Source organism: Plasmodium relictum (genome assembly GCF_900005765.1).
Source record: "Plasmodium relictum strain SGS1 genome assembly, chromosome: 13".
Taxonomy (NCBI): Eukaryota; Apicomplexa; class Aconoidasida; order Haemosporida; family Plasmodiidae; genus Plasmodium; species Plasmodium relictum.
In genome coordinates, this window is record NC_041691.1 from 307112 (window position 1) to 318918 (window position 11807).

Sequence of the window (11807 nt, forward strand, 5' to 3'; positions counted from 1 at the left end):
TTCTTTTTGTTCTAATTTTATACATATATATATATATATATATGAAAATATAAAATATTTTTGAAATATATATAAATATTTTAAGATACATAAATTCTTAAAATAATGAAAAAAAACAGCATTAAAAGATTATTGAATAAAAACATAAAAATTGTATTTTCTCATGTAAATATTTATGTTATGCTCTATTTATTTATTTGCATTTAATATTTTTATTTAAATTTTATTATTATATTTTTGAAATGAAAATAAATTAAATAATATTTTAACAAACAAATATGTCATCTAATTATAAAAATTTAAAGGTTATTGATTATGATTTCATTAATAACATTAACAGACAAAAAATAGATAAAGAAGAAAAATGGATTAACAAAAATATCATGTTAGATGAAAATGAGTATAATTTAGATAAAAATTTAAGAAATGAAATATTAGAAGGAAATAATAGGAAATTAAATTTTTTCAATTCTAAAAAGTTTTATTATGATGAGATTTATACATATTCTGAAGATAAAAAAACTTATAATAAGAAAAATAATTCATGTGATAAAAAGAATGAAGAGAAAAAAAATTCAGTTATCATAGAAGACAATGACCTACTAAAATATAAAGATTATAAAAGCAAAATAAATAATAATTCAGAAGAGAAGAATTTGCAATCGAATAACAAAGGGAAAAATTTAGATTATATGAAAAATGAAAGAAATTTAAAAAGGAAAAAAATAAATGAAATTATAAACAAATATAGAAAAACTATGAAAATTAATCATGAAAGAAGTGCATATGACGATTCTGATATAGATAAAAATATTGTATATAACAGTAATAGAAGTAATTGTAACTTAATTAAAAATAAAATAGCAATAAAAGAAATAGAAAAAAATGACAATAAGTATAATTGTAACATTGGTGCATCAATAGATGATAAAAAAACAGAGATTCAGGAAATTTCAACCATTAATACTGTTGAGTTACATAAATATGAAAAAAAAAAAAATTTGTCAAAAGAAATTAATTTGAGAAAAAATTATTCCATAAAAAATAACAATACAAACATTATTGATGATAATAATAAATATAAACATGATTTCCAATTAAATTTTGATAAAAATAAGATTGAAAATGATTCTTACAGTAATAATCTTGAAAATATTAAAAAAGATAAGAGTTATTTAAATTATTATAGTAATGAAGAAAATAAAACTAGTAATATTAACAATAAAAATTACAAAAATTCAGATAACATGAATAAATTATTTAACGAAGAATCAAATAAAGTAAATAATTTTGATGAAATATATGATAAAAAAAAAAATGATCAAATTGAAAATAAAAGGGATATCTATACTCATACAAATAAGGAAATTTATAACGATAATAAAATATATAAATTAGATAGTATTGACAAACATTTTGATAAACTTACAAATAATAATAGGTTCTATATGAGCAAAGATAAATTATCATTCAGTCAAAAAAAAAAAAATTATTTAGATTATGAAAGAGCAAAGCAAATTGATTTTAAAAAATCAACAATTTTAAAATACAGAAATAGAGAAGAAGCAGTAGCAAATACTGATGCTTTTAACTCAAGTGAATTAAAAATTTTATTAAATGAAAACAAATTATTTGGTGAAGAAAAAAAAATTAGGGATAAATTTAGAGAAATAGAATTAATGGAAAAATCAATTGAATCTAAACGTTTGTTAACAAGTAATGAGTATAGAATGAATAATGATCAAAAAAAAAATGAGATCGAACCAAAGCAAATAATGCTATATAGAATAGATCTTCAAGGAGAATTAAAAAAAAATAGTAGTTCTAAAAATCAAATACATGAAAATAATAAAAATGAAACTACTGAACACAATATTGTGAAAAATAAAATTTATAATAATGATAAAAAGTATTCAAATATTGTTATAGATAAAAAATTAGATTTTTATAATAATACAAAAGTAAACGAAAAAACAAAATATGATGAATTAAAAATCAAATTATTTAATGATGATACCACTAAAGAGAATATGAATAACATAAAAAAAAGTTATAAAAGTAATTCAGAAACTTTGCTGGATGATAATTATGATTTAAATAAATCTTTAAACGCATCAGTAGTTAAAAATTATCTTAACAAAAGCGAAATAAACATTTTGAAGAAAAATTATAATTATAAAAAACAGCTTAAAATAAATAAAGAAACATTAACTTTCAAAAAAGACAGTAATGCACAATCAAATGAAATTGATAAGGTAAATAATATTTTAGATAATAATTTGATACATAATAATGAAAATAAAAAAAGCGCATTTAAAAGTGTAAGTAATGAAATAAGTGATATATTAGATAATAATAGTTTGATAAATAATGATGACAATAAAAGAAGTATATTTTATGATGCAATTGAAGAACCATTATATAAAGATGAAAATGACTTGAAAGAATCCATAAAAAAAAAAATAAATAAAAATGAAGAAAAATTAAACAAGTATGATTATGAACCCATTTCACATTATTATAAAACTGGGGATGTCGAAAAATCAAAGTGGAATAATTTAAAAACAAAAGATTTTAAAGTTGAACATAGAAATAATAATTCACGAACTGATGATAAAAAAAAAGAGGAAAGACAATTGTGTAATAATGACAATGAAAATTTCCAAAATTTTTTATTCTCAAAATTGAAGGAAATTAATAAAAGAGGAGAAAAGGTTAATAATGATTATATAACAAAAAAAAGTGTAGAATTAAGTAAAAGAAATAAACTAAATATTGAGAATGTTAATTTTTTAAAAAATAGAAAACTGTTTGATAATTATGAAGAAAATAAAAATGAAATAAGAAATGAAGATAATGAAGAAAAAGAAGAAAAAGAAGAAAAAAGTTTAAATGAGAATGAAAATATTCCAAAAAAAAATAATATTGAGAAAAACTTTAACACAAAAAGTAATTCTATTAAAGAAAAGATAGAATATACTAATGGTAATATTTATAATGGAGAGCTATTTAAAGATCATTTAAAATTTGATAAAAATTTTATAAATTTGTATAATTCTAAAAATATAAAAAGAAATAATGAAAATTATTTAAATATTGATATCTCCGATGAAATTAATGATTATAAAATAAGAAATGATGTTAATAGTAGTAAAAAAAATAGAATTTATTCAGAAAATAAAGAAATAAATATAAATGATAATAATTTGCTATGCACAAAAATAAAATATGATTGTAACTTTGAAATTAACAATGAAAATTTTCAAGAAAATAAAAAAAATAAAATAGAATATTTAATGAAATGTAATAATAAAGACAAAAAAAATATGGAAATATGTAAAAATGAAAAAGATATAAATAGTATAAATGGAAAAAATGTTAATAAAAAGTTTATGTTAACTCAAAATTCAGTAAAAAAAGAAGTTTTTTCAAAAAATAATATAGAAAAAAGTTTAGATTGTTTAAAAGAAACAAAAGATAACTCATATATGAAAATATATCAGAATGCATTAAGTCATTCTGTTGACTCTCTAAATAATATAAATAAAGAGAATAATAATAAGAATTATTCTCATGATCTTTTTTTATCTAGGATAGACAACTTGCTAAAAAATCAAAAAAAAAATAAAAATAAAATTGATTTTAGTAATAGAAAAATGAATGAAGAAAAAAGTCGTAATAATATATATTCAGAAGAAGAAAAAAAAAATTCCAATGAAAAAATAAAGGAAAAGTTAGAAATGATAAAACAAATTAACAATGAACAAAAAATTAATATTGATGAAAAAAACAAGTTAAAACATGAAATTAGCATAAAAAGAAAATTATATGAATTAAAAATTAGAAAAGAATTTGAAGAAAAAATAAGATTGAGAAGAAAATTAAATGAACAAAAAATATTACAAGAAAAAAAAAAGGAACATATCAATTATAAAGATGATGATAATAAAAAAAAAAAGGAAAAAGAAGGAGCAGAAGATAAAGATAAAGAATTAGAAATTGAAAAGGAAAAAGAGAAAAAAAAAGAAAAAGAAAAAGAAAAAATGAAGAAGAAAAAATTATTTGAAGACTATTCTAGTGATGGAAGTTATTATAAATATGTATATAGAAATTTATATGAAGAAACATGTAATAAAAAAACAAAAAATCATTTTTATGATATAGGTGATAATTTATATTTACAAGAATGTTCAGATAATTTTTTTCATAATAATAAAAGTCATTCATCAATTGACAATTCTATTTCTAATAGTTTTGATAATGAATTAATTTCTTTAAGCAAGATAAAATTTGATGATTTTGATTATAATTACTTAAATGAACGTAAAATATCAATATACACAAAAAAAGAGAATTCTTCTTATGTTCATAAGAGTGAAAGCGATAGTAACATAAAAAATAAGTTTTTAATTAAACCTAAAGTAATTTTAACAGATAATGAAAATAATTGCACAAGTGATCAAAGGAAAAATAGAAGATTTGAAGAGGAAAAATATAAATTATCATATAAAGATGATTTAAATAATCACAATAAAAGAGATATTAAAATTTCTTATTCTATGAAAGATGAGAAAAAAAAGCCTTCTGATTATTCAAACAGTATATATAATTCTAACGAATATAAAAAGAATAATGAAGTATTAAATAAATTATTAAGCATAAAATATCAAAATAAAATAAACAAAAATGATATAAATAAAAATGATATAAACAAAAATGATATAAACAAAAAAAATGGAATAATAATACAGAAAAATAAAATTGAGAAAATTTTGATTGAAAAAAATAATATTGACGAAGTAAGTAATACAAATGAAGAAAATAATATAATTGAAAAAAATGTCACAGATAAAGAAATTCATTTAAGTGAAGAAAATCATGTAAATGAAAAAAATGGTATAAATGAAATAAATAATATAAATGAAGAAATTGTTATAAATAAAGAAAATAATGGAAATGAAGAAAACAACATAAATGAAAAAAGCAATATAAATAAAATAAATTTAATTGAAGAAAATGGTATAAATAAAGAAAATAACATAAATGCAAAAGAGAAAATAAGCGAATTACATAAAATAAATAATGAAGATGATAATATAAATGAAGAAAATGACACAAATGTATATAACTACAAATTATTGCTAAATAATCATTCATGCGACAGTTATTCTATTGAACATAAGCAAATGGATTACTCAAAAAAATATATAGAAAGTGAAAAACAAATTAGTAATATCAATTTTTATGGGAATTATAATGATATAAAAGAAAACAAGAATTCAACAGTAAAATCATCATTAGAAAAATCAAATTTAGAAAAATTACATTTGTCTAAAAGTCATTCTAATAAAATGGAATATGAAAATAAAATTAAAAATAAATCATCTTTAAGTAAAACAAAAGAATATTGTGAACATTTAACAAATAACGAAATTAGTTTAAATGAAAATGAAGAAAAAAAAAAAGATGATGATATGAAATCTTCTTTATCTTCATCAGATAATATTATTCCAAAAATTAACATTTTACAAAACAAAGAAAATTATATTCCCCTAGATGTTGCTTTAAATTTCGTTATGGATAACCAAAAATTAAAAAAAAATATACAAAAGGAAAATAAAGGAAACAAAAAAAAGAAGTAACTAAAAATAGAATATTTCATATTATTTATGCATATGTTTATATTTTATTATTTACTATATATAGTATTCCTTTTTTCTTAATGGCCTTTTTTTGATTTTATTTTATAATATTTTAAATTAATATTCCGACTTTTCAATTTTTCAATAATACTTTTATTTTGTTATTTTATTCTATTTTCTTTTCTTTTATAGAACATTTGTTCAGTGGTTAATGGAAGAAAGGAAAAAAAGATTAAAAAATAATTTACCAATAGATATATAAAATTAATATGCTTTATTATTTTCATTTTTTTTTTAATAATCTTCTTTTTTTTCTCTTTATTATTTGTTTTTATATTTATCTAAATAATAACTATATTTTAATATATATATTTATATATACGTGTATTTTTTTTTTTTTTTTTTTTTTTTTTCTATATTTTTTTTTTAACTGTTTTTACGATAGAATAAAAATTTCGCAAATTTTTATTTTTCACATCAATATTTTATAAAAAAAAATGAAATTGCAGAAATATTTCGTAAAAAAATAAAAATTCTCATTAATATTTAAGAAGAAATAAATTTAAATGTGTATATAGAAATTTAATTTAAAAAAATAAAAAATACATAAATATGTCTATCATTAGGAATAATGTGTGCATTTTAATCTAATAATATATTATATAGAAAAAATTAACAAGAAAAAAAAATAATAAAATTACAAGAAAAGGGCAAAATATTAATGTATTTTTTTTTTTTTTTATAACTTAAAAGTTTTATTTATATTATAAAAAACTGTGCATTTATTTTTTCTTTATTTTCATAAAAACTAATATATAATCATTTCCTTATTAGAAAATTTGAAAAAAAATATCAGAAATGTAAATAATTTCTATCAAAAAAAAAAAAAAAGGAAAAAAAAGTACTAGACAATATTAAAAAAGAGCTTCGAAGTATTTTTAAAAGACTATAATAAATTAGAAAAATGAAAAATATATATAAATTGCAGAATATTTTAAATTAAAATAATACTTATATTATAGAGGTATTTATAAAAAAATTACCTTTTTTCGTTCTTATAAAAAAGGAAAAAAAAACAAAGAAAAAAATGATATCAATAACTTTAACAAATGACAGTGTTCATGATAAAATATCTGACTTAGGGTTGTCTGTTTTCATAGGTATTTTTTTTTTTTTTTATATTTTATCTTATTTTTTTTATTCTATAACATAATTTTTTTTGCTCCATTAATATATCAGGTAACATAAAAAGAGCAAAAAAGTTGTTAAAAAAAAATGACATAAATACAAAATTTAAGGTAATAATATATTTAAAAAAATTATGTCTTTATTTTTAAAATAAAATTAACAAAAAAAAAAAAAATATATTAAAATTATTTTAAAAATTTAATAATGATTTATTATTTAAAGAGATAACCAATATAAAATTTTGTTTTACTTGGAGTATTACTTAGTTTATTTTATTTAATTTTTTTTTTATTAGAATAATAATAATTTACTTCACATATGTTCTTATAATGAAGACGCTAATATGTTTTATTTTTTATTAACTAATGGATGCGACTATAAGCATATTAATGTTAAAAAAAAATAAAAGATAATTAAAAAATACATAATTAAAAAATTAAAAGATGAATTACTTATAAAAATAATAATAAAAAAATCAATTATATTTTTATTTATTACAAAATTTTCATTTTTTTTTTTTTTTTGAAAAAAATTAAAGGATAATGGGGATACATGTTTACACATTGTTGCATTGAATAATAATTTATATTGTCTAGATATTCTTTGTCGTAATAATATTAAAGACATTATTAATATAAAAAATAAGGTGAATACACAATTAAAATAATTCTATTAAAATTTATAATTTACTTTTATGTTATTTGGATTTTCAAAAATTTATATATTCTTGTTAATTATTAACTATCTAAAATAACAGGAAGGAGATACAGCGTTACATATATCTATAAAAAATGGATTTTATCAATTTTTTTCTTTACTAATTAAAAATGGGGCAGATGCAAATATAAAAGACAATGTAATTATTTATATACATACATATATATATTTTTTTTTTTTTCATTTTTTGATACTTTTTTCTATTCATTTTTTTTTTTTTTTTGTATTTTTTTTTTTTTTCCAGTTTGATATGGATTGCTACGAATTAGTAGATATCTACAGAAAAAAGGAAAAATTTTATGATTGCGAATCAAATATATATTCTAATATGTACAATTTATTAACAAATATGAGAAAAAAAAATTAAAAGAATTTTTTTTTCAATAAAATTTATCTACATAATTATTCTAATAAAAACATACACATATGAAATTTAATATTTTATCTTTAAAAAATTTTAATTTAATACAACGTAGAAAAGAAGGAATATAAAGTTTAGTACATATGGATTATATATATAATTAACTTTTTTATACTTTAACAATTTTTTTTTTTTTTTTGTGAACAATTTGTGAAATTTTTTTTTATTTTATCCACTCTATTTCATTTCATTTTTTTTTTTTTTTTTTTGAATATATTTTTAAAAATTCATTGTTACTACGAATATTTTTTAGTCTATTTAGTTAGAAAAAATGAATTTTTAATTTAAATTTTCTTTTCATTGACTATTTTTATTTTTTTTAATAAAATAATGCTATTTCACATATTTTTTTTCATAATATATGTATTTTTCATTTTAATAAATTATAATGGATATGCTAACTGTTTTTATCAAACAAAAATTTGCTACAAATTTTTTTATTTAAAAGAAATTAATGATGCAACTAAATATTCAGATGGGTATGATAGATATATACAAGTAAATTAAATAAATAATAAAAAAATATAAATAAATAAAATAAAATTAAAAAATATTGAAATATTTTATAAAATGTATATTATAAAAAAAAAAAAAAAGTAATCTCTTTAAAAATTCTACAAGGAAAAAAAAATAAAGCAGTTAAAGCATAAGGTTGAAAATAAACCTGTTAAGCAATTAAGAATAACACCAAGGTGATATAAAAAAGAATATATATATATATATATATATATATATATATATATATATATATATATATATATATACATATACATTTTCTTTTTTTAGAATTGCTATGAATGATTTATTAATAAAAATAAATTCAGCAAAACAATTTTTATTGAAAAGACACAGAGTAAAAATTATTTTTTATTCATATATATATATATATATTTTAATTTATTTTAATTTATATTTACTTGATGAGTTTAGGTAAAATTTATTTTAACATTAAAAGGAAGAGAATATACTAATACAGAAAATGTAAAAAAGATATTTTCAAAAATTTCAGAAGAGTTGAAGAATTTCGGTATTTCTGAAACTATGCGTCAAAATGGTAATGTAGTATCACAATTATTTAATTTAAAAGCAAAAAAGAAAAATGAAACTTAATGAATTAAAAAAAAAAAAAAATAGGATATTACAGAAAAGAACGAAATAAAGAAAAATAAAGCATTTTAAACTAATGGAAAATTTATCTTTATAAAAAAATTAAAATGTTTAAAAATTTTGTTATAAAAAAAACAAAGATCCTTTTTTTTTTTGTAATTATTTGAAACTTTAATTCAATATAATAATATATAAACTTTCTTTTTTGGTTCTATATGTTTATGAAACCTTCTATTTCATTATATAAAATTTTTTTTTTTTTTCGTTATATACACATTTTAAGAATTTTTTTTTAAATCTTCTTATTTTTTTTTTATAATCCCATCAAATATTTAATTCCTCCATTTTACCATTAATTTTCTTGTCTAAATAAATTTTCAAGTTAATTATTTATAATTTATAATTTTTTATTAATTTTCTTCCTGTTAATTTAATATTTTAAATTAAGAAGAATTATAGATATAATGAATACAATGAAAAAACAAAAAAGAAATGAATATTATGTAATAAATTAAAAAAAAAAAAAAAACATAAAAAATAGTTACAATAAATATTGACTAAAAATATATGGAAAACAAATATTTTTAAACCAAAGATGAATTTTCCTAAAGATATATAGATATAATGAAAATATATTATATGAATTTTCATAATAAACTAAAAAAAATATATTTATAATTTCTTTTTATATTTCAAAAATCGGATGAATTATTTTTAATGACTCCACAACATTTTTTAAATTTCTTCCTAGAACCGCAAGTACATAATTTGTTGTTATATTTTGATGATCCTTTTATATAAATCTTATTTTTGTCAATATCATGAAATCTTAAAAAATTATCATCACTGTCATCATTTTTAAATTTACTATTTCTAAATTCTTTCTCTATTTGATTCATTCTTAAATCACCAATTAGATACTTTCTTCCTTTATTGAATATAGAATATGCACTTATATTATTATCGTTATTATTACCTAAATTTAAAAATATGGATATAATTAAAACAATTATTATATACACAATACCGAATACATTGTAAAAAAAATAACAAGAGCATAATAAAATTATTGTCACAATTTTAGGATTAAAATATTTTTGAATATTATTTTTTTTAGAATTTTTTTTTTTTTTTGACATAGCTTCATACAAATATATGGAAAGTAGTATTATAACTATTAAAAAAAAAATTCAAATATTTTTTAAATAATACAATTAATATAAAATCATTTTCTGATTTTAAAAGTAAATTGATTTATTTAAAATTATGCTTTGTATTATTTTAATGATATAAGACTAAAAGTAAAATCAAAAAAAGGAACAAAAAAAAAAAAAATATATATTTTAATTTAAATACATTGTAACAACAATTATGCAAACTTTTTTTTTCACTTACAAGAAAAAATATACGAATTTTACAAATTGTTTCTGTGCATTAAAGGAATTTATAATTTTTTTTTATTTTGAAATAAATTGTATTTAATTTTATATTAATTTATTTTTATATTTGTTTATTTTTTTTATTTTTTCATTTATTTATTTATTTATTTATTTATTTATTTATTTATTTTATTTATTTTTAATTTTGAATAACAAATTACTAAATTTATATTTAATCAGTGTTTTTTTTTTTTTTTCTATTCTTTTATTAACCTTATTTACAAAAAATTATCTTTTGAAAATGAAAAATAATTTATTAGAAGGAAACGACAAACAGAAAACTAGTAATATAATTATATATTTATTTTGTGAAATTATAAACTGAATATAAAGTAAAATATATATAATAAAAATTTTTTTTGTAGGTTTTTGTAACAGATGTAAAAGTAAAATTTTCAAAAGTATAAAAGGGCCAAGTATAACTCACAGTATTTTATTTGGGATATGTGGAGGTATTTAAAAAGAGGAAAAAAAAATTCTAAAAAAAATGATTATATTTTTAGTTAAATTTTATTATAAATAATATAATATATGATTCCTGATTTATTTTAAATAATTATTTTGTTATGTATATTTTTTAATGTATTTCATATAAAACTTTATTATTTTGTGTAAATTTTATATATATTATTTTGATATCTTGTTTCTGTTTTTTTTTTTTTTCTTAGGTCTTTTTTATTACGGTTCTTATTATTTTTATAGATATATAAAAATAACATTTTTTGATACATCACATGTATCAAATGAAAGTAGAAAAAGATATATGGAGAAGCAAATGCTTTTTTATAATGATTTAGGATATGACTTATCAATGAAATATATCGGTAATAATGAGAAAAAAATAAAGGAAAAAATTTAAATAAAATCATTTTTTATTTTATATTTATTACGAATTTTGTGATATATAAATATGTGTTATTTTTTTTTTTTTTTAGGAAATTTATGTAAATATTACGATCCAGTTGCATTAAGATTACCTTTTCAGCCACTGTAATAAAAAAAAAAATTATATAATCTTATATTATCAATTATGTATACATATATACCCAAATTTTTTTTTTTATTCTTTTTAAATTTACAGTGATGATAAATATAGGCTTTAATTTGAAGGATTCGAAATAATAGTTTATTTCTTTTAAATACTTTTTATATCTATTATGTTCTAATTATTATATATAATACAATTTTTTTTTTTTTTTTTTTTTTTTTTTGTTATATACTTTTATTAAGAGGATTAAGTTTATTTTTATAATATGATAAAAAAAAAAAAAAGTAAATTGATAAAAATATATT

The 11807-nt window shown here is 16.5% G+C and overlaps 5 protein-coding genes across 5 annotated transcripts; 4 read left to right on the forward strand and 1 right to left on the reverse strand.

The window, feature by feature from the left end:
- Nucleotides 1-278: 278 nt before the first annotated feature.
- PRELSG_1307300 (conserved Plasmodium protein, unknown function) lies at nt 279-5904 on the forward strand (the record flags this gene model as incomplete). The annotated part of the gene is made up of 2 exons (XM_028678592.1): nt 279-5638; nt 5835-5904. The coding sequence occupies 2 exons, from the start codon at nt 279-281 to the stop codon at nt 5902-5904; spliced, it is 5430 nt and encodes a 1809-aa protein (XP_028535722.1).
- An 825-nt stretch (nt 5905-6729) lies between these two features.
- PRELSG_1307400 (conserved Plasmodium protein, unknown function) lies at nt 6730-7914 on the forward strand (the record flags this gene model as incomplete). The annotated part of the gene is made up of 6 exons (XM_028678593.1): nt 6730-6802; nt 6882-6940; nt 7126-7221; nt 7369-7476; nt 7588-7686; nt 7792-7914. The coding sequence occupies 6 exons, from the start codon at nt 6730-6732 to the stop codon at nt 7912-7914; spliced, it is 558 nt and encodes a 185-aa protein (XP_028535723.1).
- A 384-nt stretch (nt 7915-8298) lies between these two features.
- Nucleotides 8299-9078, forward strand: IF3a (translation initiation factor IF-3, putative; the record flags this gene model as incomplete). Its single annotated transcript, XM_028678594.1, has 4 exons — nt 8299-8466; nt 8590-8660; nt 8755-8821; nt 8899-9078. 4 exons carry the CDS (start codon nt 8299-8301, stop codon nt 9076-9078), a joined length of 486 nt encoding a protein of 161 aa, XP_028535724.1.
- A 689-nt stretch (nt 9079-9767) lies between these two features.
- Nucleotides 9768-10214, reverse strand: PRELSG_1307600 (conserved Plasmodium protein, unknown function; the record flags this gene model as incomplete). Its single annotated transcript, XM_028678595.1, has 1 exon — nt 9768-10214. One exon carries the CDS (start codon nt 10212-10214, stop codon nt 9768-9770), a length of 447 nt encoding a protein of 148 aa, XP_028535725.1.
- A 541-nt stretch (nt 10215-10755) lies between these two features.
- PRELSG_1307700 (conserved Plasmodium protein, unknown function) lies at nt 10756-11617 on the forward strand (the record flags this gene model as incomplete). Its single annotated transcript, XM_028678596.1, has 5 exons — nt 10756-10798; nt 10880-10966; nt 11183-11338; nt 11450-11504; nt 11596-11617. 5 exons carry the CDS (start codon nt 10756-10758, stop codon nt 11615-11617), a joined length of 363 nt encoding a protein of 120 aa, XP_028535726.1.
- Nucleotides 11618-11807: the final 190 nt, after the last annotated feature.